General features: G+C 40.6%; 2 protein-coding genes across 2 annotated transcripts in view; one reads left to right on the top strand and one right to left on the bottom strand.

The window, feature by feature from the left end:
* Positions 1-7,225, top strand: part of LOC145433474 (IQ domain-containing protein H-like) — a 23,129-nt gene extending 15,904 nt beyond the window's left edge. Inside the window, exons 13-24 of the mRNA XM_080310591.1 lie at positions 343-518; positions 1,015-1,185; positions 1,244-1,458; positions 1,516-1,591; positions 2,104-2,223; positions 2,307-2,462; positions 2,992-3,152; positions 4,600-4,738; positions 4,809-4,898; positions 5,619-5,716; positions 5,784-5,874; positions 6,790-7,225. Of these exons, the coding sequence (XP_080166717.1) occupies positions 343-518; positions 1,015-1,185; positions 1,244-1,458; positions 1,516-1,591; positions 2,104-2,223; positions 2,307-2,462; positions 2,992-3,152; positions 4,600-4,738; positions 4,809-4,898; positions 5,619-5,716; positions 5,784-5,874; positions 6,790-6,960 (1,664 nt within the window). The 3' untranslated portion in view covers positions 6,961-7,225. The remainder of the gene's footprint in view (positions 1-342; positions 519-1,014; positions 1,186-1,243; positions 1,459-1,515; positions 1,592-2,103; positions 2,224-2,306; positions 2,463-2,991; positions 3,153-4,599; positions 4,739-4,808; positions 4,899-5,618; positions 5,717-5,783; positions 5,875-6,789) is intronic.
* On the bottom strand, positions 6,957-26,755 carry LOC145433478 (uncharacterized). The gene is made up of 23 exons (XM_080310594.1): positions 26,597-26,755; positions 26,427-26,511; positions 25,227-25,260; positions 25,062-25,155; positions 24,017-24,474; positions 22,842-22,943; positions 22,370-22,786; positions 22,193-22,314; positions 21,280-21,399; positions 15,124-15,271; positions 14,984-15,061; positions 14,796-14,921; positions 12,710-12,801; positions 11,524-11,692; positions 11,384-11,464; positions 10,414-10,506; positions 10,183-10,356; positions 9,603-9,726; positions 9,376-9,537; positions 8,989-9,166; positions 8,401-8,646; positions 7,605-7,674; positions 6,957-7,534 (listed from the first exon to the last, which is right to left on the bottom strand). Exons 1-23 carry the CDS (start codon positions 26,628-26,630, stop codon positions 7,331-7,333), a joined length of 3,411 nt encoding a protein of 1,136 aa, XP_080166720.1. The 5' UTR covers positions 26,631-26,755; the 3' UTR covers positions 6,957-7,330.

Raw genomic sequence — 26,755 nt, 5'->3', positions numbered from 1 at the left:
CAATATCGACTTTTTGAAACTCTTTACTTAGTACTTTTTGTTATGTTCGTGTATTTACGTTGGCCGATAGAAATCAGTTTGTCTGTTTGTCCATTGGTTAGGAATAGGGCACAAGGTCCTGCAGCTAGTCCTGCTCGTACGTCAGGTAGACGTTACCCTGTTAGAAATAGGAGACAAACTGATTTCTATCGGCCAACGTAAATACACGAACATAACACTTTTCAGATCATTCTACTTGAGATAGGTACTTGTACTTGTGATTGAGTAGAAATTTAGGGCGTTACTTGTACCTCTGCTTGTGGAGCAATGATTACTACTTTGACCGTGTCGCCTTATTTTCAGATCCCAATGTCGACATCATATACGTATCTCCAGTTCCTATCGGTGAAGAATTAGAGAATTACTACCTAAAATTACTCGGGCTCAGGTCGGCCGTGCAGAATTCCGATCCAGCCAATGTCGAAGACTTGTCTAGTCGATTCACTATCGTTGTACCGGAAGCGCTGAACAAATTTCCAGTAAGTGACACCGGATGTTTCGGGGCTGTGGAGTTGTTTCACTTTACCACCGACTCCTATAATATTTACTTCACAGAACCCTGACATTCCTGTAAATCTATTCAGAAAATTATACATCAATTACATTTGTAGTTATTAGTATTATTAACCAAGTGAATCTACCTCTAGAATTAAAAAGATATTGTGCTCACTCTCACACAAAGAAATTTAGTGTGTGAAGGTCATCCTACGTCGAATTCATTACCATACCGGTACATAAAAGAGTTGATACTTCAGCAACTGCAACTTCACATTTTAGTAACATTTGAGAATATTTGTTGGAGTCTTTTTGACAAACTCTGGCTCCAAACGGTTTTACAGAATTGCTGCGACAACCACTCCATCAAGAGAAAATATAAAAAAACTCAAACTCTGAAACCACGATTCCGACTCCACAGCCCTGGGATGTTTGAAAGCAGGATTATAATAAATGTATGTCACGTTATTTTCAACGCAGACGCACCAGATGTGCCTTTCGTCCTTGCTAAAGTACAGCCCCCGCGCTATGAAGAGAATAGAGCGTTTGATCAAAGGCCGCGAGGCTTATTTAGTTCCGTCCATCGTACACAAGGACGACGTAGCTGTAGCTGACGACCTTGGAATTCCCATTCTGGGATCTGATCCTGAGGTGCGTTGGCTTGATAACATTAAATTGAACACGAGTAACTGACATGATATCTCTTTAGATTTGTCACCTTTATAGCAGTAAGTCCGGCGCTAGAAGAATATTTGCTGCCGCCAAAGCGATGTGCCCGCCCGGGGAACATGATGTGTATTCGTTACCGCAGCTGCACGAGAACTTATCGAGGCTTGTTTGCGATAATCCGTACATTAGGAGATGGTTGTTCAAAACCGATAATGGCTTTGGAGGGCGTGGAATCGCTTATATCGATATCGCTAAGTGAGATTGGATGTCGGCAAAGGCTTGAAGATGATAACGATGCGGAATATGTTTCAGATACTTGCCGAGTTATGCGTGGATGGTGAAAGAAAGCATTCGTTACGGCGAAAAGTGGAGTAAAAGATGGGCGCAGGTATATCAGTGGTTGGAAGTATTAAACCTCGAGTAGTGTACCACTCACTATGACGCCATACATATTAAGAGCGAATTACAAAGTTGAAATATGTACCCTTCATGTAACAGCAAAGAAAAGAACCCCAGTTAGACTTAGCAAGTAAATGTTTCCTTGTTTGTTAACCTTAACTATGTGATGATGCTCTGGGTTAATCACCACTCAAAAATGCTTTGGATACTATGATAAAGCCAATCGACTCGACTCGGATTCTAGTGCCCAAATCGTTGCGTATAACAACTAATTTTTACTTGTACTTAACTAACATATTTTTTTTCTCGTTTTCGTCATTGTGACCCTATATTTATTTCCTTCGTCTCAGTGTCTGCGACCTCTGCATTTGCATCTTGGCTGTGTCACGGGAATTGATTTTGACCTGGAAATTAATCTTTTTTGTCATGCCATGGTCGGTGACACGTGACCTCACGTCAAAAATTTTCATTCATTTCACTCATTTTCAAGTTGTTTTGCAGGACGCCGCCTACAACAAGATGCTGAATGAGATTCCGATATGTCTCGAGAGACACGCGAAACCGGCCTCCGCGGAAGGCTTCAAGACTTGGAACGGCTTTATAGAAGCATTTCTTAGCCAGGTGAGTTACTGTGACTTTAATATATAATATAATATATTATAAGCTTTGCATCACGTTGTCCGTAATATCATCTCAAAATTCAGGGAGGAGTGATAGAAGCATTCCCGCCCTCGGACAGCATCACCTGTCTCACCGTCGATATGTTCATAGACCCGACTGGACTCGTGCAAATGTTGTCCTGTGGCGATCAAATTCACGCCGGAAACGAATTGACGAGCTGGGGAGTGTCTGTGCCGCAAGTGAGCGATTGCCAGAGATAATCAAGCAGTCAGCGTTGGCACTTGAGTAGATGTAGAAGTAGATCTGTAAATTTCTACTCTGCAGGTGGAAGTAGTGATTTCCAAAAGTAAGTGGTGGTCGCAGTTGTCATCGTTTGTACTCAAAGTAGAAATAACTCTCTCTGTACACTTCTACTCAATTACAAGTGAGAAAAAGAGGACATATAAACAGGAAATTATTCACCTAACTCTGATCGCTGGTGAATTGACTAAAGAAAGGGTCATTTTTCCCAGATGGTGCTCGGAAAACCGGCTTCCGCGACTACTTTCTGTTGGGTTGACCATTTATTTAGTAAATTTTCGCGTCATACACAGAATAAGCCGTCTTCACGTGCATTTTTTGGCTGTGTTTGGTATTTTCGCCCCCTTGTTTCTCAAAATCGTCCATGTTAGGAACCACCGCACTAGAATTTCATTACTGACATCCTCTGGCGATTATGTTGCCGCTTTCAAATGATTGGTCCCAATGCGTCACTTGTGCATTGTGCAGGCTTCCGTGGAACCAGCGCAGTTGGAGGCTACATGTGTGAGAATCGCTGAAGCGTCACGGGCCAGGGGAGTCGTCGGTCACTTTTCGATCGATTTTGTCACCTACATAAATCACGAATTCAAACAAGTATTATGGGCTACGGATCTCACAATTGGTTACAGGTTGGTTTCAAAATGAGACTATTCGCACCTCTCTTTCATATTATTGCCCATGGTTGTAATGACTCGACTCGAGTCTGACTCGAATCACGATTTTTTAGTGAATCGACTTGACTCGAGTCATTTTTTCAAATGCTTGAAGAGCTTCTTGGAGGTACAGAACTTCAATATACAATTGAATAGTATATTCATATTGAAATGAACCCGAATATTTTCGGCTGACACTCGTCAGGGGTAATCGTCAGCAACTAGTAGAGAATTGGAAAGAACATTGTATATCAACAATCGTATCACAAAATATGACGTCACCGGCATGAAAGAGAGAGCGTTCAATGTACTATTTTTAGGTGGTACACGAACTCCTTCTGTTGACAGAGTTTTTTCATGCCGGTGACGTCATATTTTGTGATACGATTGTTGATATACAATGTTCTTTCCAATTCTCTACTAGTTGCTGACGATTACCCCTGACGAGTGTCAGCCGAAAATATTCGGGTTCATTTCAATATGAATATACTATTCAATTTTTCAAATGCGTAAAATGACTCGACTTGTACTCAAGTAGAACTTGTGCGTGACTTGAACCAAGTCATATGACTCGAGACTAGGACGGCAAGGCAGACCTTTCATTCCAACTTCGAAGAATAGTAAAGTTACCACATTATTGGTACTTCGTCTATCATTTCTGATACTGGAAAAATAGGGTCAGAAACTTTGAGGAAAATTATTATATTATGAATGCGAGTCATTAAATAACTCGAGAAGAGTTGAAAAAAGTGGGTTGAACTGGATTGAACTGAAAACTGAACAGTGAACATAATGACTTGGACTCGGACTCAGCACTTTACTAGTTGACTTAGGTTCGGACTTGACTCGGTGGTGAATTGAAAATGACTCGACTTGGCTCGAGTCAAAATTATAAAAGTGAGATTGACTTGTGACTTGGTTACTACCCTGTTATTGCGCATGGCCAGCCTGCATTTGGATTGTGTTGATCTGATCTTTGATGATGGCATTGAGTTTTTACCTATTGTATTTCTTCGTATTTTGGGCATCGTGCCATTGACACTGTGTCAGGCAGCACTTAATGATTGCATTTGCCAATATGTGATTGAGGCTGACAGCTCATTTGAATGCATAGCCTAATGAAAATTGTGTTCATTGAGTAACAATCTTGGTTAAAGTTCATTTGAGTGACAATGCCAATTATGGTCATGCTCAAGGTTGTGATTATGTGTTAGAATCAATTGATTTAAATAGAAAGTGTCAATGTGTAACTCGAAACAACTTTATTTCAGTCATTCAAATGAGCAGCACTACTGTTTCAAATGTGGCACTCAAAATATCTAATGCAAATCTTACATACCGGTAGTCATAATATGTAAGAAGCATGCATATAAAAAGATCTTATTAGCTTTATTTCATCGGTAATTTGCGTTCTTTATTTCAGTGACAATTTAGCCATGACACAACTGATGTTGTTTGTAACCTGCGGCACCTTTGATCCCGCAAAATGTGATTTTCGTGTGCTCCCGCCACCTAAAGAGAAGCTCGGCCGGTTTCGTAGAGAGCATCAAGTTGTCGAAAAGGTAAATTTTGTAAATACAAGCAAGTCTCTTCAACGCAACTACCAGCGATGCATGTCTTTCTTTATTTCAGCCGCCTCCAAACTTGAACAGATTCTGTGTTATGAGCACCAACCTCATACATTCCAACATGGCCGTCGTGCACTACAACGTGTTTTTTCAGGTAACGTTAGGATTAGATCACCAAGTCAGTGATACAATGACTCTAAAAGCACATATATGCATTTCGTTTCATGTTTCTCACAGTTCATAACTGATATCGCAACTACTGTGATGTAATAAATAATAGAACTGCATGCTCAACCTAGCTTGGTTTTTCTACTAGTTCAGAAGTTTCTTGTTTGCTTATTACTTGTCAAAATTAGTACGACAGAGAGTACGTTATTGATAGAAAAAATCTTCAGTTACGGCTCGACGAGTCTTGATTTTAATTATTCAATGAGCAGTTCGTGTCAATTCTTCCCAGTATCATCATCATCATTGGTTTATTAGCAATCTTTATCAGTTCAAAACACCACAAAAACGCGATACAGTGAAAAGACAGGAAGGTGTTGAAGCGACTTGGAGTACTGAATTCATATATCTATTCTGACTAACAATCATGTTTAGATTATCGTTTCGATGATTAATTCATACTACAGCATCCAAAGCATGTGGCTAAGGGCTACAAATGTTCATAAAACGATATGTCTTTGAAGTATAGATCGACCAGCGGCGTCGTCATAATGTTTTTATGTCATATTCATGGTAGACTAGCTAACCTGTGCCAGTTCAGATGCATTGAGACATCCACCTCTCTGAACTACCAAACACCTGACTTGTTCCGTCAGGAATAACACTATTTCCACTCCAGTTTCTAACATCAATACCATTTTATTTGAAGATGTGCAGGGCGCACGGCATAGGATTTGATATCAAAGAGCGACAGGGCACCATATTCACCCTGGTCAACTCATCGAAAAGGGACAGAATGGGCATGCTGTAAGATAAGTCAATTCAATTCTCGACATATATCCCCAATAAGTATTTGCTCGTGTCACTTATGCAGAACGATTGGCGAAGACCTTCCAGGAACGTTGGCCTCGTTCGCACGCGGTCTATCAGTGATCCACCAGGAGATATCTGCTCCGAATATGCAGGTGAAGAGCTATTTTGTCGTAACTATCATAAACGCCTCGATTAATTATAGGATTTGAGACAGCACAAGAGTATAATGGAGACACAATCAATACAATACATTGGCTGGATTACCATTGTGAATGGATGTTCGGATGTGAAAATGTAGAACATGACTCTGATCGGACACATAACCTGCAAATATCCTTGCATTTGGGATGAAGTACCCTACCACCTCACAAGGAATTCAACTAATCTGAGAATGGATAGGCTGTCTTAGATTAATACTTAATTTTCCTATATCCGGCCCGCCGAATGGAGAAGTTGCCCGCCCCTGGTATAGAACATGACCTTATATAAAGTAATATTTTACTTCTCCATAACTATGTGTCATCCTACGCTCTCTGCACAGATGGTTGACATACCATGAAAGCATCAGTCAACACCTAGAGAGTCCCGCATTCACCATAGTTACTCCAAATTCAGAGACCTCTTCTGATCATGGCAATGTCAGGCATCAGTCACAAACTAGCATCGGTGTATTGATGCTTGTACGACGCAACTATGATAAGGTTGTCATACGTCCGGAGTTTCCCGGACATGTCCGGAATTTCCCGGACATGTCCGGAATTTCACTGTTCAAACTAGGTCCGGGATGAAATTCTAAAATATGCCTATATGTTCTGAATTTTGAAGGCTTGAAATAGGATCGAAATTTTTGAAGGCTTGAAATAGGATCGAAATTTTTCGTAAATCAAGTACATCTAAGACAGCCTATCTCCTGGTTTCAGAGGTGGTCAGTAACAATGTACTTCCATCCAGTTTTTTTCAGGCAAGTTGCCACCACCAGGTGAGACAGCCCTATCTCAAGATATCATTTTCAAAATTAGCACCTATTTGTAGTTCATTTACTCTGACCACCTCCATCTGGTTTACAGGGTAAATCAAATTTCAAGGAAGCGATCGACGACATCGAAGGCATTCTGAAAGTCACAACACAGAACGAGGAAGAGACCCCACAAGCTGTGGAAAGCAACAGTCTACAACTGCCGTCCATCACAGCCACTGACGGACTCGCAAGCGGCACCACAATGATCACTCAGAATTGAGAGAACTTTATCTGCATTTATTTCATACCCAAAAGGAAGAAAAGCTCAATGAAATTATTGACATTACATACAGAGGTCGGGATGTAACGTCGCTAACTGCGATTAGTATTTACTAAATCAATTCGATACGGGTAGCGGAAGCAAATGTTTTCGGCGCGGAGCAACCAACCGTACTTTTCTATCGCTCAATACGGCACTTACTTTTAAACAGGTTTGTTTCTCATATGCGAGAAAGGGATGAAATTAAATTATTCCATGCGCTGTTTGTAAGAGGCATGCTTGACTTGAAAGGCAGACAGATGATTATCGTTTTCACAGAAAGGAAAATATAGTATAAGTTGTATAATATTTTTCCGGTGCAACCTTCAAGCTATTCGCCTGTAGACTTTTCCCCGAGTTTCTTACTGTCCATTTTAAAGAACGATTGAATCGCCTCTTTAGACGGTATCACAGACACGCCTTCCTGCGGCGGTGGTGGTACCGTCGGCTTCACTTTTGCGGCCTCTTTTGCCTTCAGACGGTTTTCCTCGCAAATTTTCTGGGCGCTCTTTTCGATGATGTCGTCGGGGGAGTTCTTAACGAACGAGAGAAGTTCCGTAAATATTTTTATCAATTGCCGATCAAATCGGGACGTGTCAACGCACCTTTTCGGTGGCAAACTTCGAAATGGAACAAGCTCGCGATTGCTGGTGGGTGATTTTGACTTTTTCGTGTCTGAAAAGGTCAAATAAACTTATATAAGTACGCGAAGGGGCACCTTGGCCACACAGAATTCTTTGAAGCCGTGAATTTCAGTGTGTAACAAGCTGGATTATAGAAGATGTTAACTTCATCGTTATCATTCATATTATCGGAAGGAGTTTACGTGGTATTCTTAGTTGTCTAAAATATTTAGAACCTGACAAAAATTTGTGAATATATGCCTCGGAAATCGATCTTTCCCGATTAGTTTTGTTACTATTCGAGCCAGGAGAGTCCCGAAAAATTGGCACGCATGTTTTAAAATGGAGATAAAAAATTTGAAAAGCTTCTTTGAGGTACAGAACTTCAATATACATATTCACATTGAAATGAACTCGAATATTTCCGACTGATACTGGTTAGGGTTAATTGTCAGCAACCAGTAGAGAATTACAAAGAACATTGCTTATCAACAATCATATCACAAATTATGACGTCACCAGCATGAAATTTCGAATAATCAGGGCGAAGAGTGCTTAAGCTCAATGTACTATTTTAGATGGTACAAATTTTACAAAGTTTACTCAATCGCTAACAGGTATCGCCTTCATAACCCACGCACCACGTTTGTGCTTCCCTGGGAGAGAGAGTCTTTATCGTCATCCAAACGAAACCCACAAGTAACAGACGGAATCAATGATGATCCCAAAGGGCATACACAGTATCTCACTGGGTAAAATGTTCACGCGACAGACTCACTTCAATTTGCTGCTTTCCAAGATGGCCTTCGGCGAAACCTTGGAGGCGAATTTGGCGATGCTGGCGGCGGGATTCAGTTTCGGAGTGCCGGGAGCCGGCGGTTTCTCTGCGGCCGCGGCCTTCTTCACTTCGGGAAACACGAGCAACTGCACTTTTGGCACCTCCGTAGCGTACTTCCAGCGACAAGGTACCGGCACACCGTTGCGGCCGAAATCATAACCGGCGAGAATGGTGTCGCGGACAAACCTGTAGAGATACGACAATTAGCACACAAAGGCAAAATATGCTATGTGTGCTTGTACCGCCATGTACTGAATGCGCAGGGGTGGTCAATAACAAAGTACTTCTACATTTTTGGAGGACGTAAGTACATGTTGTCAACCTGCACTGCTAATTCCAGGTTTGTAATCAAGCCATGAGGTCACAAGTCAGTTCTACTTTGAAGTTTTGACTCGAGTCATTTCCTATTCACCACCGAGTCACAGTGTGCGTCAAAATGTCATCGCCTACTTGTAAGCACATTACAGGAATTATCAGAGCCTCCACAGTAAAGATATCAGCATTGTGTATAAGTTATCAAAAGCTTACCAGCAGGATCGATTCATATTGCTTTTTCGTTCGTAAGTGGCGATCTCCTTGCACTTGAGCCTGATCTGCGCTTTGGAAATTTCAAAATCGCCGTTTTTGCTTGTGGGCGTCGCACTGATGTCTTTTTCTGTGGAAGGCTTCCCGACTATCATGGGCTCAGGCTGCGCATCGGCAGATTCTGAATAAAAGAGGGTCGTAATTAACACGGTTGATGTGCAAACTTGAACCGTAATCTTAGTGCTATTACAAAGGCCCGACATTGACACGAAATGTTGTTTCGGCACAGGCATACATAATGGCTACAAGACAAAAGCACAGAAAAACTAACAACATCCGTTGCAGATATTCGGCACTCTATTGCTGTGTAAAAATCAAAACGTAACCAACCTTCAATTTCAACATCCTGTTCCATGCAATCGTCCAAAGAGATGGGGCCGACCCCGGCAGAAGCATCTGTGTTTTTTACTCTCCAGTACGTTTGAAATTCGTTAACAATGCGACTGAGGCTCAACGGATTGCCATGCAACAGCCTGATCAGGTCGGGCATTGCTAAATCGAAACGATACGCGACTAGGTTCGATCATCGCAGCCGGAATCGAGTCTAAATATCCCACCTTCTTCGGGCACCGAATGCTTGGTCTTGTTCTTTTCGGGTTTAGCGTCGGCTGGCGAATCTCTCTCATTGTCGGCGCCGTTACTTGACGTCACCGGTATCGGAGTTTTGCACAGGAATATCGGCTGCGAAATGGAACGTTGTTGACGGTTTTAAAAATCACAGCGTTCACTCACACAAAACCAAGAAGAAAAAACAAATGTAGATAGCGTTGGCAGGCGCGTAGCCAGCCGCAAAAAAAGAAGGGGTTTGGATTTTTTTCAAATTTACCAAAATAGCATCAAATCATTAGGAAATGCCGATTATACAAGCTTCTCATGTTGACGAACTTGCGCTTATAAGTTTGCCAGCGAGTCCGACAGCGCTGTCAATTACCAAGTCCCTGATCTCTCATGAACAATCAAATATGCATTTGGTAAAACGCAACCTCGGCGACAATTTACGAACATCAAAATGTCCCAGTCTGTTGTGTAATCTGTTCTGTAATGGCACAGATTTCAGGTGATTCAGACCTTTCTCATCTTTGATAACTCGAGCCATCTGATGATGATATAGTCACCGACACTACCAACACAACCCACCTTATAACTGTCCAACAAGTCTCTGTGAACTTTATCGATCGCGGCGGCGCTGTCTTTCCAGACGCATCCTATGACAAGCGGCGTCAACTTTGTGAGTTTCCGTTTGAACGAAGCCTCGAACTCGAGCTGTTTCTGCTTCAGCTTGTGATCCGGCTTTTGGACAATTTCCTCGCCCTGCGTACAACTCAATTCGGTCATGTGAAACGGGCAAATCACATCCGAAAAGCAGACCTCCTCTCCGATTCCCTCATCGTCCGAGAGGTATCCGTGAGGAACAAAGAATCCGTCGTCCTCATCTTCCTCATTTCCTTCTCCTTCATCTTCCTGCGATAAAAAACGAATAAATGCTTTCATTCTAGTCAGAGACTCACATACTCTTGGAGGTGCAGAAGAGTATATTCACGTTGAAATAAACTGAATATTTCTGGCTGACACTCATCACCTGGTTTTATTTCAATATGAATATACTATTGCATTGTACAGTACAGTAGGCTACTTATACTTTTTTGGAGTGCTCAAGTAGGTTAACTTTATTGGTTATGCCTTTAAGACAACTTCCGGTCAAACAGTTTTTTAGTCAAACCTACCTACTTTATACAATTTGGATTTAGAAAAGTACAAAGTAGATTTGGGATGAGTCGGAATCCTTTAAGAGTGAAATGACAACCGCATGAAAAGCATATGTATCACGGTAACCGAATATATTTCTGAAAGATGAGCATATTTGTACCATCATCGGTCATTTTGTGTTAGTTGGGATGACACATCTTGCAATTACAAAAATAGCCGCAACCGATTAACCGGTAATAGTACGCCCACCCCCCCGCCTCGACCAAATCCAATTTTTGAAACTTGAGTAGTTTTCAGAAATCTCATTTTCTACCTCTACTGGATGTAGTTTTCACATGTCTTGGAAATTGATACTTTTACTCGAGCATTGAGTAGGAGTTTAAAAGGAAAGTTCTCCTTCTATTTGAAGAGACACTTGGAGAATCAGAACTTCACTATACCATTGTTAATATATTCATATTGAAATAAAACCAAATAATTTCGGCTGACACTCGCCAAGGGTCATCGTCAGCAACTAGTAGAGAACTGTAAAGAATAGGGTATATCAACAATCTCTTTCAGTAGCAACGCTGACCATTCTGATCAACTCTGGTGATCGGTGACAAAAACAGATTAGCAATTCCATACGCACCCCTTCGCTGTTATCAATATCCTCCCCATCTGCGGGCTCCTCCCATTCATCGTCGGAGTCAAACTCATAATCGAACAGATCCTGAAATGATTGTTGGATCCTAAACTCGCTGAAACTGCCGCGCACATTTCAAAACTCACGTTGTCTTTCTTGAACGGGTCCTTGTAGCTGAGAACCTTCGATTTCTTGCGCCACGTCCCAAAGTAGGGAGGTCGGTAATTGGTGTGAAAAGAGAGAAATTTGGCACGCAGGACTTCCGCCTGGGAGCTTACGCCGTCGTCCACAAGTTCCAGGCCGTCGTCTTCCAAACTAAAGAGAACGCACCAAGCAGAGTTGATACAATTGCAATTTTACGACATCAAATTTTCAGGACGGTCACATGCAGGGTTGTAACTAGGGCTGGGCAAAATCGAGTACTTGAGTGATTCGATTCTGAATCACGTAAAATGCTTCGAGTCGAGTCGAGTATTCGAGTATCACTCATTATGACGTAATAATACAATGTGATATGTCAAAGTTTAAATATGTACCTTTCATGCCACCACAAATAATATAATGCCTGTTATTGATCACATCAAAGATAGTTCGGTCTTTTTTCTACCATACGGGTTTCATTGCACTTTGTGACAATGTAGTGAGATGATCATGACTTCGGAAATATATATTTTCAGTAACGTTCGTAGCGTTGTACTGTATGTCTCGCATGCTGCGATACGGCCAGTCAATGTTTCAAGGATTTTACAGGGAGAAATTGTATCGAAACTATAATTATCGTTGATAAATTAACGTGCAGTGGCGAGGAGCGTATAGCTACAGTACTCGAAAAAATCGACTTTTACTACTCGACTCGAATCACTGAAATAATTACTCGATTCAGATTCGAGTACTCGAATCATTGTGCCCAGCCCTAGTTGTAACCAAGTCACAAGTCCATTTTACTTTCATAGTCATGACTTGAGTCAAGTCTGAGTCCAAGTTAGGGAGCAGCGTGTCGAGTACGAGTCAAGTTCAAGTCTGGTTCAACTCACTTCTGTGAACTCCCATGTGATATTGGAGGATTCATTTTTCTCACTCTAACCATATTTATTCAAACAGATAAAAGAGAGTTTCTGGGCCTCTTTTTCCACCTTAGGTCCAGATATACGAGAATTGAAGAAGTCACATGGAATGTGTCATGCGACATGTGCCAATTCTGCATTTTCCAGTAAAGATAAATACAGGGTGTAGAGATCAAACTAAAGTCAAATTTGAGGATTGAGTTAAGTATTGCTGAAGATCGTCAGATAATAAGCGTCCGGTAAGAAATTCCTGACGTAAAAGACCGACCTCACAAACTTTTTCCTAGTCTTTGGAATTGTCGGACCGAAGAAAAATTTGGGCTTCCCGGCGACTTCCTTGAGATAATCCGAAACCGAATCCTGTACACAGAGAGAAATAAAACTGAAATCGAAATGTCCACAGACAGGAGCGCAACCAGCTGAGAGAAAAAGAGGGAGAGGTTAAACAATAGGGGAGAGGAGGGATATTTTGAAAACAGACAATGTTCTACATTCTAATGGATTAATCGGGTTAAATCTATGTACAAATGCCAATACAAGGATCAGATAATCTTGTTCGTGCCAAATTCTCAATACACATAAACGTTGGCCAGTTACATAATTCAGTACGGATATGTGAATAATGACTTACTCACAAAGCAGGGGAAGCTTTGAGCTTTTGATGACTGGGTGTGGGGGTATAATCTAGTTTAACTAATTTCCAAGATTTAGGCCGTTAACCGAATGGCAACGGCTGCAATTTTCGAAAAATTTTACTTCAATTTTCAAAATCGAAAATCTGTGCCTTAATGGGATTGGAGCCCGGTAAACAAGGTAGCGTTCGATTCAGAATTTCAACGCGGATCCGATTGCGCCACTCAAATCATTTCGAGCTCTGTGTCTGGCCACTTATATCAAGAGCAAGCCGTGAAAACGTTGGTTGGAAACAGAAATGCTAAATTGCGGACCTTATGAACCTTAGTATAGGTATTCGACGACCATACAGTCTGGTGTATTGTATATGCTCAGAATTCATCGTTCTAGAGAGCCCTGAGTCGACGGTCTACGTCTAGCAGGCGCTAATTTCTAATCAAAACAATGCCGACCGTTTTAGTCAGCTCGCGGCAGACCGCAGAGAGAGTGAGTCATAGCGCGTCATTCGCGCGCGTATGGTAACTTCGAGGGCTTATAACTCTAACTGTTGTGACCCTATATTAGTAATTTTAGTGTTCGTAGACGGATATTTACAGTCCTTACCATAACGATTTACTGCAAATGCTTATCATTACTACAACGTAAGATATATATCGATGTACGACAGCTCTTTGTATACCCAGACGCACGCTTTTGCGTAGGTATAATCGCTGAGTAATATTGTATGTATTCCGAATTATACTTTACCATTAGCCGTTATTTAGAATCATATAGACAACAACAATTCACAGACACAATCTATGAAGGTGTATGCCTATTAGAACACGATATATTTCACGTTATGTGACGGGTATTCAGCCATGTGCTTGAGGCTGGTACGGTAGTCTGACGGAATTCGCTTCCCGGTTTTCAAATGAAACCTTGAGCGGTATAGAACTAACTAGTATCGTTGCTTTAGCACAATATAAACAGAAACTGACAATCGCTATTCATAGCAACAAACTACAGCTGGTTATGACGAATAAAACCAACTAAACGACAGTGTATATGGCGGGTACGAGGAACGCGCGTGTCTGCGAAATGATGCTTCGGCGGATATTTTTGTCACGCGGCCTATCACATAGCTTTTGATCAGCTTAGATGTAACTAATATCAGATATGAAGATATGTGTGGACTTGTATGGACACTAGCTATTGACATAATGAAACAACTATGCCCGAAGGCGGCTAGAACGAAACATACAGAACGTTATCTGATTGTGGTCAATGACGCGCGAATTGCCGACACAGTGCATTTTGCAACATAATTATCCACGGTGTTTGATATACGATTTTGACGTCTTCGATATAATAAATATGAAATAACAAGGTATCAATGAACTTGTACAAACAATATCTATTCACAGAAATGAACAACAACGACCTAGCACGATTAATATGTAATATATCGTGGTTTCAATTACGGCACCCTTCTCTCGTACCGGCATGTCGAAAAATAGACACGCCGGTGCGAAACGGTTAAGAAGGTTTACAACAATGCCGTTAAGACACAATATGAACAATATTCGAATAGTTTCAGAATAGGGGTGAGCAGATTAATCTCTCCGAGAGAACAGCAAGGGATTTCAAAATGGAGTCAAGCTTAGAAAGGGGTACAGGGTTCCCCGATTCTACCCTCCTTTAGACTTCACTGCTCTACAGACAGCGAAAACAACACAGACCTGTCCGGAAAACGCATCCTCAAACGCCGTCTTTCTTCTCGGAGAAAGTTTTCTGCGATGAATCGGCGCCAAAAACATGTCCTGTTTGGGCTGGAAAGGCACAAAGATACCGATCCTTTCCGGGGTCTGAAAACGCACAAAACACGATGCCAGTCTGTCGCCATGGCAATCACCATAAAAAGGATTACTTTTTTGACAGACGCCGCCTTGTCTGGACTCCGAAAAAAGTTTTTGAAAGCTTCCGCACGCTTTTCGTTTTTCTTTCTCTAAAACACAAGAATTGCTATGGAAAAGTCATTGGCACAGTCAGCAAGCGCTTGTGCAGTACTTTCTCTTCTTCAGCTTGCTGCTTCTCTTTCTCTGCCTGCAGTCTCTCTAATTCTTTCTTCTCTTTCTCCTTCCTTTTTTCTTCCTCCTTCCTCTCTCTTTCCAATTTCTTCTCCGCTTCTAGGCGTTCTCTTTCTCTTTTCCTTTCTCTAAAGATTTGAAGAAGAAATTACAATTGAATACACGACTGAGATACTCGATACATGGAACGCAAATTGTCAATAATTTGAAGGCGTAAAGCAGCCAGCCAAAATCAAATCACAAATCGAGCCGCAAGATTAAATTCATCTATTTACCAACGTTTAACGAACAGTTTTTTCGCACTACACAACAATGCTGTTTTGATTTTGAAAGACGCATCCGTACTCCAGATCCAACAGACAAGAAATGCAGCTACAGAATTCTGCTTTGAAATAATGAAAATTTACCCAATTTCTACATAAATAGTATGAAGTTATATTCAGGAGAAAATTTTTTGTTGCTGTTCCTCACTAGCCTACCGTTACTATTTGCACCAGACAGATTACAGTTGCGCGATAATTTAGCTAAATTCGAACTAATACTTTGGGGGGGGGGTCCGCGGAGCTGCGTGACGGTCCAAATGGGGTTTGCGAAGACAAAAAGGTTGAGAACCATACGATGACACACCGTCCAATTTCACGCTTCAATCAAGAATACTGTCAAGAAAATCTAGCTCTAAAATTATTGTGAACACGGGAACACTAGGGTGGAGTGAAAAATGAAAATTTTTGAATTTCAAAAATGGGTCTTGATATGTGGTGCCAAATAGTAAACAAATAAATTCTATCATAATTTTGGGTTCGTACATCCTCTAGTGGTCGTGCAATTTCACCGAACGAGCCAAAAACAGGTAATTTCGCCATATCTTGATCATCACTTCCACTAGACAGTCAGTTTTGGGCTTAAAAGATGCAGAAGCAACATGTTTCTATCTCACTTCCATAGAACTTACTCTTAAAAATGAACAGAAAAAACGTTACAAGCAAATTTCTGATTTTATAGGTAAAACTAAGCACTGAAGCAGTGGGTAGGATGTCAAAAGCGTGTAGTGATTAATCTTATGACCGAGCAACATACCCTATCAATTAGAACCACTTCTCAAAACTGACTCAAACAAATGAAACCCCCTCATGAGATTTCTTACCAAAATGCTGTCGTAAGGTTTGTATCATATTTGTCACAAAGCTCCTGAATGAAAGTGCAAAAATTGAAAATACACATTCAAAACACAAACATCAATTCTATACTGGAAACAGAAAATTTTAGTAGCAGTATCACATGGGTATCAGTGTGCACAAACAATAAAGTCATGTTTGGTATTGAAAGATTTCATCTGCTTTCAAGACTTCAGTTTTTGTCTGATGAGGCCATCTCTACGTTTAAATCTTGAAACATTGAGCAGATGCTTATGTCACCACTGTCACATGTCTTTCCACTGCCTGGTTGTGGCAAGGATAACTGAGCCTTAATGGTGATGATCATAGGTTTCCCAGCAGCTCGTGATCAGACAAGGTCTTGATTGCGATGCAGGCGGCTGTTCAATATTTTTGAGGTTTAAGTTGACAATTTGGTGGAAAGATTAAGCCTTGATGTTGATAACTGGAATTTGGAAGAATGTGATGCTGGTGTCAATGTTGCTGCTTTAGGTTTTGGTTTCATTTATATATCCTCCTTCAAAGTCGTAAATTGGAACCAGATCTGCAATATTTAGAGGCTTGGCCCGTCGTTCATTCAATATGGTTGACTCTCGCATCTCAAATTTCAAAGTATTATGTGGGACAGAGTCGTCCATCGAGAAATCTGAACTGTCTTGCTCAATTTTGCATGGAGGTCTATTTTCCGTTATGGTTTGAAATAAAAATGCACAATTCCATTGTAGATGGTGCTAAAATTTCCACAATATAGTTTCCCGTGTCACAAAGCTGACTGATAACCGAATTCACTCCCTTGCACTATCTTTGCTACGAAGAAATGCTCATTTTGAACATCCAGAGAATATTTTGCTGGGAATGCTTTGGTGACGAGGAGGGAAACGTCCGAAGATTTACAGTTAACAAGATTACAGCTATGCGCAGAACAACCATACCATACCAAATTCCAATTATGAATTTGAAGGAAGATATATATAAATGACACCAAACCTAAAAACAGCGACATTAAGCATCAGTTTCTTCCGAATTCCAGTTATCAACATCAAGGCTTAATCTTTCCACCAAATTGTCAACTGAAACCACAAAGATATTGAACAGCTGCCTGTAATCAAGACCTTGTCAGATGTCGAGGTGGAAAACCTAAGATCATCACCATTAAGGCTCAGTCATCCTTGCCACAACCAGGCAGTGGAAAGACATTAAAACGTGGTTACTGAAGCATCTACCCATGTTTCAGGATTTAAACGTAGGGATAGCCTCATCAGACGAAAACTGAAGTCTTGAAAGCAGATGAAATCTTTCAATACTAAACATGATTTTAATGTTCGTGCACACTGACACTCATATGATACTGCTACTAAAATTTTCTGTTTCCAGAATAGAATTGATGTTTGTGTTTTGAATGTGTATTTTCAATTTTTGCGCTTTCATTCAGGAGCTTTGTGACAGATATGATACAAACCCTACGACAGCATTTTGGTAAGAAATCTCAGCCGTTGTTATAAACTTACCGATATCGTGACGCTGCACTACCAATGGACGCTGTTTTAAATACAGTTTTAGCAGTCTTTATTCGATGCCCGAGCCCTATTTATGCTTGGACAGGGTTTCATTTGTTTGAGCAAGTTTTAAAAAGTGGTTCTAATTGATAGGGTATGTTCCTCAGTCATAAGATTAATCACTACACGCTTTTGACATCCTACCCACTGCTTCAGTGCTTAATTTTACCTATAAAATCAGAAATTTGCTTGTAACTTTTTTTCTGTTCATTTTTAAGAGTAAGTTCTATGGAAGTGAGATAGAAACATGTTGCTTCTGCATCTTTTAAGCCCAAAACTGACTGTCTAGTGTAAGTGATGATCAAGATATGGCGAAATTACCTGTTTTCGGCTCGTTCGGTGAAATTGCACGACCACTAGACGGTGTACGAACCCAAAATTATGACAGAATTTAATTGTTTACTATTTGGCACCACATATCAAGACCCTTTTTTGAAATTCAAAAATTTCCATTTTTCACTCCACCCTAGGGAACACGGCTTTGGCGATCACAGGCAAAAAAGGCAATTTAATTTGGAGGAGAGAACATGTATTTGCTCATCTAATAGTGAGAAGATGAGGTGTTTGGCATATTTGGCAAATTGAACAGGAAACTCTAGCATTTAGAAATTCTTTACGACCCACTTGGCTAAACCTAGTGACAGTTTTTTCAACTACAAATTGTCATAACTAGAGCCTGACCGATATTGGATTTCTGAGCCGATACCGATAAAACCAATATCCAGTACCTTCACCGATAAATTCAGCCGATATTCAAAAGATATGGAATCTAGCTCAAGGCCCATATTTAGCACCTCAAGAGTATTTATTTCAACAACTTCACAGCCATTGCTATGCTTGAACATGAAATAAATGATCTAGGGCAGTGGTTCTCAACCGGGGGTCCGCGGACCCCTAGGGGTCCGTGAAGCAATTTCAGGGGGTCCGCGAGACCTCTAAATTTTCAAAATGATTGATAACCTAATTTTTCATTTTTTATTCTATTTTAGAAAACATGAGGCAGTTTCGCACCACAACTGGTAAAGCCTCATGACTCACATCATCATACTAATCGTCTGACATGAAATATCCTGCAGTCCAAATTCATTTTAATTGCCGAATTACCTATAACCTACTAACACAAACATATTGCTGTTTAGAGACGTTTTGTTGGGGTTGGTAGAAAAAATAAAAATGTGGAGATATAGTATGGTCAATCAGCGTCACTTCTGCAAAACCTTTTCGATTTGAAGTTATCGGTCTCATCAAAGTAGTGAACAGTCGTTTAAAATAAAAACTTCTGAAATATGTTCCCTAATTTATCCAAATGAAGAGATTGATAACTTGACACGAAATCCATTTTATCCCGTGATATACATATCCAGTTATCCACTATTCCAGAATAACTTCAAGATGAGATGCTAGATAAAAACTATTAGGCAGTACGAGATATGTTCATTAGAAATCTGTTTCATCATTTGGTTGCGATCACACCAAAAGTATCGTCGGAATCGTTAATCGTTAATTAGGGTTACCATATTTTGGAACAGGGAAATAAGGACACTTTTATCAATTCTTCGATGAAAACTGAAATCAACCGATTTCGTTATATTTGCTGACAAATTTGATTGGTTGACTAAAAAAAGGTCATTACGTTAGTTTGAATTCCGATTTACACACTTTTTCTCGAAATAAGTGGTGTTGACTAAAAAAAGTCGTTAGTTGCTATCTGACCACGAATTACCTTTAGCGTCATTTATGCACATTTTCACTCGAATATATCCATAATCTTAGATGTAAAAGCTGTGAAGGAGGACGCATTGGAAAAAAGAGGACATTTAGGCGTCCTCGGAGTTGGAGGACATTTTCAAAAACTTGAAAAAGGAGGACGTATGATAACTTAAGCGTTAAGATTGCATCAGCCTCCATCTATCTTTGTGGAAATGGATTTTCGGCACTCATCGTTCATATCAAATCGAAGACGCGGATGTTCAACACACGACCACGAACTTCAAAAAATGCAGCTGCAAAATAACCTTTGAAATAATAAAGGTCTCCCCAATTTTTACATGAATAGTATGGTTTTATTTTAAAGAAAAGACATTCTATTGCTGTTTATCACAAGCCTACAGTTCATATTTCCACAGGACATGTGACGGCTGCCTCTTAATTGAGCTAAATTTGAACTAAAATTCAAGGGGGTCCGCGAGGGTCTGTGATGGCCAAAAAGGTTGAGAACCACTGATCTAGGGGCTATAAAAATATATCAATAGCACCAGCCTAGTAGTTGCAGATTACAGTTCACGAAGCACAATTTCTCAACTTCTCTGGTCTTCATAAATGATGTATATAGTACTAAACACAGTGAGCAGTCTTTAACTTGGTACCATAGTTGGTGGCACAGCAAGAATTGAAAATATTTCTTCATTTCGGTTCCACCGCTCCCTTGCAGGGGATCTTTCCTTCAATGGTTCCACCAAATATTAATATTCTTCTGGCAGTGTAAAACAGCTCAAATTTTTCACGTTTGCTACTGCTCCACCCATCCCCTTGGGTCTTGACCATGACCAGCATTTCAACAATCAATTGATCAATATTTTACGTTTTTTTGTTAGAATCGGTCCATGTCATCATGGAATCAAAAATTTTTGAATAAATTGTTGGCTTTACTCCACATTTGCTAGATTTTCTTGCACTCTATGCTCGCATATTTCCTATCATGGTGGCCCCTCAGGCCTCAGTCAGATGACTTCATACATTACTGGTATATTTCACTCTGTTGGTTGGTACCGAGCCTCGGCTTGTCAGCTTCTTACAGACACCACCAGCACTATCTACAGAAAATGTTTCGACGCGACGCTTTTCTTATGATCACGAGGGTCAGTCCAGCATGGATGAAGTACTCATTTCTCTAATCGATTGAAATCTTCTGCAGATAACTATCCAGCCAGCTATACTCTCTGTCTTCGGTGATCGATCACTGCAGGGTGCAGGGGGATTCCCACTACGTCAGTGGGGCATAGCGGTGAAAGTATATTTTTCACAGTGGCACGCCTACTTTCCTGTATGCACTATATGCATCTTGGCCATTTATTTTTATAATTTACCGACAAGCATTGAAGAACTCACGTCTTCTGACTCCCTGTCACCATGTTGTGACGTCAAGAAAATGGCCGATATTTTTTTACCACCATTGGCTGATACCGATATTTCGTTCCAAGTGTGATATCGACTCGATATTATCGGCGAGCCGATAATCGGTCGGGCTCTAGTCATAACCCAGCAAAGTGGTCTACTTTTAAACCTCCACTTACAGACATATTATTGCTCTGGTAACTCTTGGATATAGGTGCAGAATACATTATTAAAATAAATAAAAACACTGAACAGTTGAAAGCAAAAACCGATATTAAGCTAATGCCCGTACAACTTTCTTTCAACACTCACTCTAGTTTTCTCAATTTCTCGGCTTTAGCGGCTTCTTCTTCCTCTTTTTTCTTCCTCCGTTCTTCCTCTTTTATTCTCAACCTCTCGGCTTTTGCCGCTTCCTCCTCCTCTTTTTTCTTTCTTCTCTCCTCCTCCTTCCGGGCTTTTTCTTCCTCCTGTAACACCGATGTATCAGTACAAGAGATACCAGCAGACGTCAAAAGAAATTGGTGCGTAGAAACGTGCCGAAGGGAAGTAGCCCGTAGAATAATAAGGGGCACATTTTAAAAAGGGGGTGGACTTAAAAAGAGGTCATTCTTATTCACTTTTGTAGTACCTAGTAATCGGGTTAAAATATGCCTATAATACAACGACCAGATGGTTATCCCTGTGTCGCCAACTTGCCATATTGTTATATGTCAGTCACAGACTATGACAATAACTCTAGAAAGCACGAATCAAGATTGAATCGTGTGTTAGAGGGCAAAATTGTGTGATCTGAGTTATTCGTTTGCGAATAGAATATTTGGCTACTAGTAGGGTAGACTTGCAATGCCGTCATAACGGTATTAATGATTTGGATTGTTGAAAAATACATACGTTTTCTGAGACCATAAATATTATGATCCAGATATATACCAAAGATTCAGTGGCATTTTTATCGCATTGTAATTTTTAAGACGATCAAAACTGCACAAAAATGTCGTTTTCACAAGCGCGTGTATAACTTCGTGGATAAGAAAGGTAATTTTCGTTGATATTATAACTCTCAAGAGATAAAGGGCATATGATTTCAACACCCAAAAAATTATATCTCTCTTTCATGACTTGTAACAAATATGTCAATCATCAAACCGAAACCAACCGAAATTGCAAATACAGGAGCTTACGTGGGTACGCCTGAACCAAAACGAAACTTGCCTTTTTCTTCAACAATTCCATCCTTTCCCTTTCTTTCTCCGTCTTGAGCTGTTCTCTTTGTTGCCTTTTTTCTTCCCTCTCCCTTTCTTTCTCTTCTTTCCGACGTTCGGCTTCCAGACTCCTGCGGCTCTTACTCTAAACCACATGTCACATAAATCGAGTCAAAGCCAAAATTTCACGACGAACTCACCTTTGGCTTCGAATCCTCAACCGATGCCGGCTTTTTAGCAGCTCGAACTCTGCGCGGAGACTTTCGAAGCGCGATTTTCGGCGACGTACCCACGTCGTCCATGCTATCGATGACCACTACGGCATCCCCTTCTAATTTTTCATCGTCGGAAACGATTGCGATACATGGTTCGGAGGGCACTACCGGGGCTTTAACATGATCGGAAACATCATTGTCCACCCCATCCGCCGATGAGGCGTTTGATATATTGATATCACTCGCGCTTGCTGCCGCTATATCATTGCCTTCATTGGATTCCGCTTCGGAATTTGAATTGATAGGTTCGTCGACAGAAACAGTCTGGGTCAAACCAGAGGCGCCAATTTGGGGATTTTCAGGCTGCGCTTCTTCACCGGGACATTGGGATGGAACTCCGCTCTGGAAAACGCAATAAATATATTCCGAAGCAGTGATTTGTTGAGTTGAAATTCACCTTGGTGTCGTCCTTCGCTGCTGGCTCCGGCATGGAACCCTTATTATCTTTGTCCGTTTCATCTCCGACGTCGGAATCATCAAGATTCACAGCTACCTCTTCCTGTTGAGATAAATGACGAAATCTAGCATCAGGAAGCTACGAAATTACGCAGAAACATACAATTACTTCGGTGACTTCCGTTACCGACCTGTTTAAAAACTGAATGCAAGAGGATAATTTTATTCATTTATTTAGAAGTTCTTGAATTGGTGACAGACAACAAAACTGACTTTTACCAACCGATAATTATGAATGTACTATGAAGAATAAGTTAGTATATTAGTTTAACACTTTGCAAGTGCGCGCGATCTGTGACACTAACAGACCCGTACTCTTTTTTATGCTCTTTACAGATCCAGCATACAGGCACCCAAAAGTTTGTAAATCATTTTTAAAACATGAAGGCATCTATAAATATAGCAAACTTTACCAGCAAAATATGAAGAAATCCTCAAGTCACCTTTTGGAACCACCAGAAAAAGAACATTCTGTGGGACAACAGCAATACAAACATGATAGGAATATAAGGAGATGCTGTCGTTACAGTTCTAATGCACCAAAACACATAACCATGGATAAACACATTTCATGAGGCAGGTCCTTATGTCAGTACTTGATATTTTTAGGCGTACATTCAGTAACATGAGCAAAAGGCCCCAGGTTGGGAGGCGTGTATACTGTATAGCCAATATAGCCATGCTGACAAAAAAGTAAGGCTATGTATCTGGTATGTTTGACCAGGGTTCTAGTGACTCGACTTGAGTCATTTTTCAAATGCGTAAAATCACTCGACTCAGACTAGGGCGGCCAAGACAGACATTCCATCGCAACTTTGAAGAATAGTTATCACATTATTGGCATTTCGTCTATCAGTCCTAATACTTGGAAAATAGGACCAGAAACTGTTAAGACTGAGGAAAATTACCATATCACCCTATTATGAATGCGAGCCATTTTATATCACTCGAGCGGAGTTGAAAAAGTGGGTTGAACCATATTGAACTGAGAATTGAACATAATGACTTGGACTCGAGTCAAAACACCATGACTCGGACTTGACTCGAGTCAAAACTGAGATTGACTTGTGCCTCGGAACCTTGCGACTTGGTTACAACCCCGCGCTCAACACCAACCTCAGTATCTTTATCGCCTTTTTTCTCGTCCATATCAGACTTCTTGACTTTCCCTACACACCCCTCATCTGCGCTCGCGTCTGTCAACTTAGGAGGCGACTTGGACCGGCTCCTTTTCCGTCTTAGAATACTGGCAAGAGGCGCGTGCCTGTGCTTTTCCTTGTTGGCAGCTTTCACACGTTCTGATTCCATTTGTGTTAGCACGTCGGGTTTCGATTTCGGTTCGACGCTTTTCTCGGTTGCTTTCTGCTTCAGCGGCTTGAAATATCCGATGAGGTCGGATTTTGGTGTCGCCGGGGTGACCATGATTTTCGGAGTTTTTTGCAACGTCCCTGGCTTACATTTTGGGACGGACTTTGTGGATGGGTTGGCATCACGGCCCGAAACTGCTGATCGTTTGGAGTTCGGTGTGATAGGAGAAGAGGTTCTCTTGCGTCGCTTTTTAGATGCTTTACGATCTAAAATTCGTATGACGGTAAGTGCCAGAAATGTAATACTACAGTGTTAAGCCATCACGGATCTCAGTAAAACGACACATTTATCAGTTTGTCCATTATTACAATCAGTAGGCTATTCATGGTCATATCATGTTATCATAGTAAAAATAAGGGTAATTTGAGTGTTGAGTAGAAGACAACAATTAGGGTTTTTGGAGCCTACAGAAATGAACAATATTATTCTTCACGTGTCACCAATATACACTAACGCACGAATAACAGCAGGTATGAAATTCTTTACTAACAGTCTGCGATTGCAGCTAATTAAATCTCTCATCACTTTAAAAGCTTAGTAGGTCTATTTCAAATACACCCCATTATCAGATTATTGTGCTTCATATCAAAAACACTACTTGTGTAATTGCTTAGTCAAAACATGATGTGAGAAAGGATGCCAAGGTAGATCGTGTTTAAGATGCATTAAAATTGTTGAAACAGCGGCAATACAAAATTATTTATCATATCATATTGAAGTAGTGGGTATTGCCAATATGAAGCATACCGTATCCAATAATCATCACAGTATGGTCATGCCAATGAAGTTTTACCTGTTTCCAAGCTTTCTGCAGATACATTTTTATCTTTTTCAGCGATATCAGAATTAGTTAAGTCAATGACCATGCATTCTTGACTGATCCTCTTCTGAAAATAGAGACATTTAATTGTTAGGCCCATATATTTTGAAATAATATTCTGAATTTACAACTACTCACTTTTCGATCCTTAGCGTCTTCGGATAACGCAGCACTGTAAAATACATATATTGTATTGTGCAATATTGGCATGTAAACAATAACAACATACATGATATGCTATGGGCAGTTTCTCATCTAAATCAAGCAATGTGAGGCTTACTGCTATTCGACAGTGTTGGGATAACTCGAGTCATAACTAAAGTCACATTTTTCTATGACTTAACTGGACTAGCTAGAGTTCATTTCGATTCGGTTTATAAACAATTTTAATCAATTCGAAACACCACAAGACTGCGATACTGCCAGACTGGAATCGTTGGTCGTTTTCGACAACCTTTTGTGCGTGACAGACGGATTTCTCGCGTGATTGGAATATTTCATCTGCATGACGGAAATATTTATCGCTGTGATTCGATCCTGAATTACCGTACTTATTAAACGACGCAATGTGCCAAATAGATCTGGTATACGCCGGACTAGGGTTACGCCGTATATATTCGCTGTTGTGCAAATGCCACGCTTGCTTGCGTTCATTGTAAAGCACAAGCGCCTTATTCTGGATCTGGACTATGATATCGCTTTGTGATGTCAGCATAATTCATTAATCGGCGTGATCAGTTATAAATGCTCGCGTGACGCTGCGCGTGCCGTTGCCACCAATTCTGCTCTGGGGCCATTCCCAACCTGGACAACAAAAGTTGGAACTACCACATTTCCTAATCTTCTGAAATTTGTTACATGCATAGATGAGTTAATTTCGAACACAATAAAGTTTATTTGAGGAAAATTGACCCCCGGGGTCAAAAGTTACATCATTTTGAAAAATTGATGATTTTCTGCTCATTAGTCATTTTAGCTCTGCAGCATTCCGGTTTATCAATGTAAAATTCAAGGTGTAAACAGATGTTGGATTACAGTTGAGATTTGGCACTGGGTTTTACGGAGTATCTAGTCTATTGATCTATATTCTCATGTGGTATTGAATGCCATGAGGTATAGTGTTAGAGGTTAAATTGAGGCGAAACTTGATCGATGGTCCGAAATCGGTCAAGCGTTATGCAATTTAGAATGCGAATTGAGCAAAACCTTATAAATATATTCAAGCGAGTGGGGTATCATATGAAAGCTGGTTACAAAGACAATTTTCGATAGCTTTTTCATTTTGGTTTTTTGGCTGTAAGGTGCTGAAGTTGCAGCCTCAAGAGTACACTGCATTACCTTGCAGTTGAAGCATTTTCCTTTTCCGCGTTTGAAATTTTTTTGGCACTTGGACTGCCTTTGTTGAGCAGGAGTGGTAACTGAGCTAGAAAATGGAAATAAAAATGATCAGAATCGATTTGTTGTACCGCAGTCTGACAGCCACGCAATATAAATATACCGACAAATACCTTGCTTGAGCTTCTTAACTGAGGGAGATTCCATTGCTTATTCCTCACTAAAAGAACTGGAATATAGTAGCGATGTAACCTGCAAATATCGCTTCAATTGTATGCGTAAGGCACCAGCAAACAATACTCAGCTTCGCGCCAAACTTACGAGATATTTTG

This window comes from Botryllus schlosseri, chromosome 2 (assembly GCF_051294905.1).
Source record: "Botryllus schlosseri isolate E-star chromosome 2, Bs_hap1, whole genome shotgun sequence".
Taxonomy (NCBI): Eukaryota; Metazoa; Chordata; class Ascidiacea; order Stolidobranchia; family Styelidae; genus Botryllus; species Botryllus schlosseri.
Note: the sequence above shows the minus strand (reverse complement) of the source record. Positions and strands in the feature narration are given on the sequence as shown.

Excerpts from the sequence above, each read along its gene's own strand:
- LOC145433478 (XM_080310594.1), bottom strand. The coding sequence starts at position 26,630 with ATGGAATCTCCCTCAGTTAAGAAGCTCAAGCAAG. Across the intron at positions 22,944-24,016 it reads AAGGCGATAAAGATACTGAG|GAAGAGGTAGCTGTGAATCT; the intron begins GTTGGTGTTGAG and ends TTATCTCAACAG. Across the intron at positions 7,535-7,604 it reads CGAAGTTTGCCACCGAAAAG|AACTCCCCCGACGACATCAT; the intron begins GTGCGTTGACAC and ends TCGTTCGTTAAG.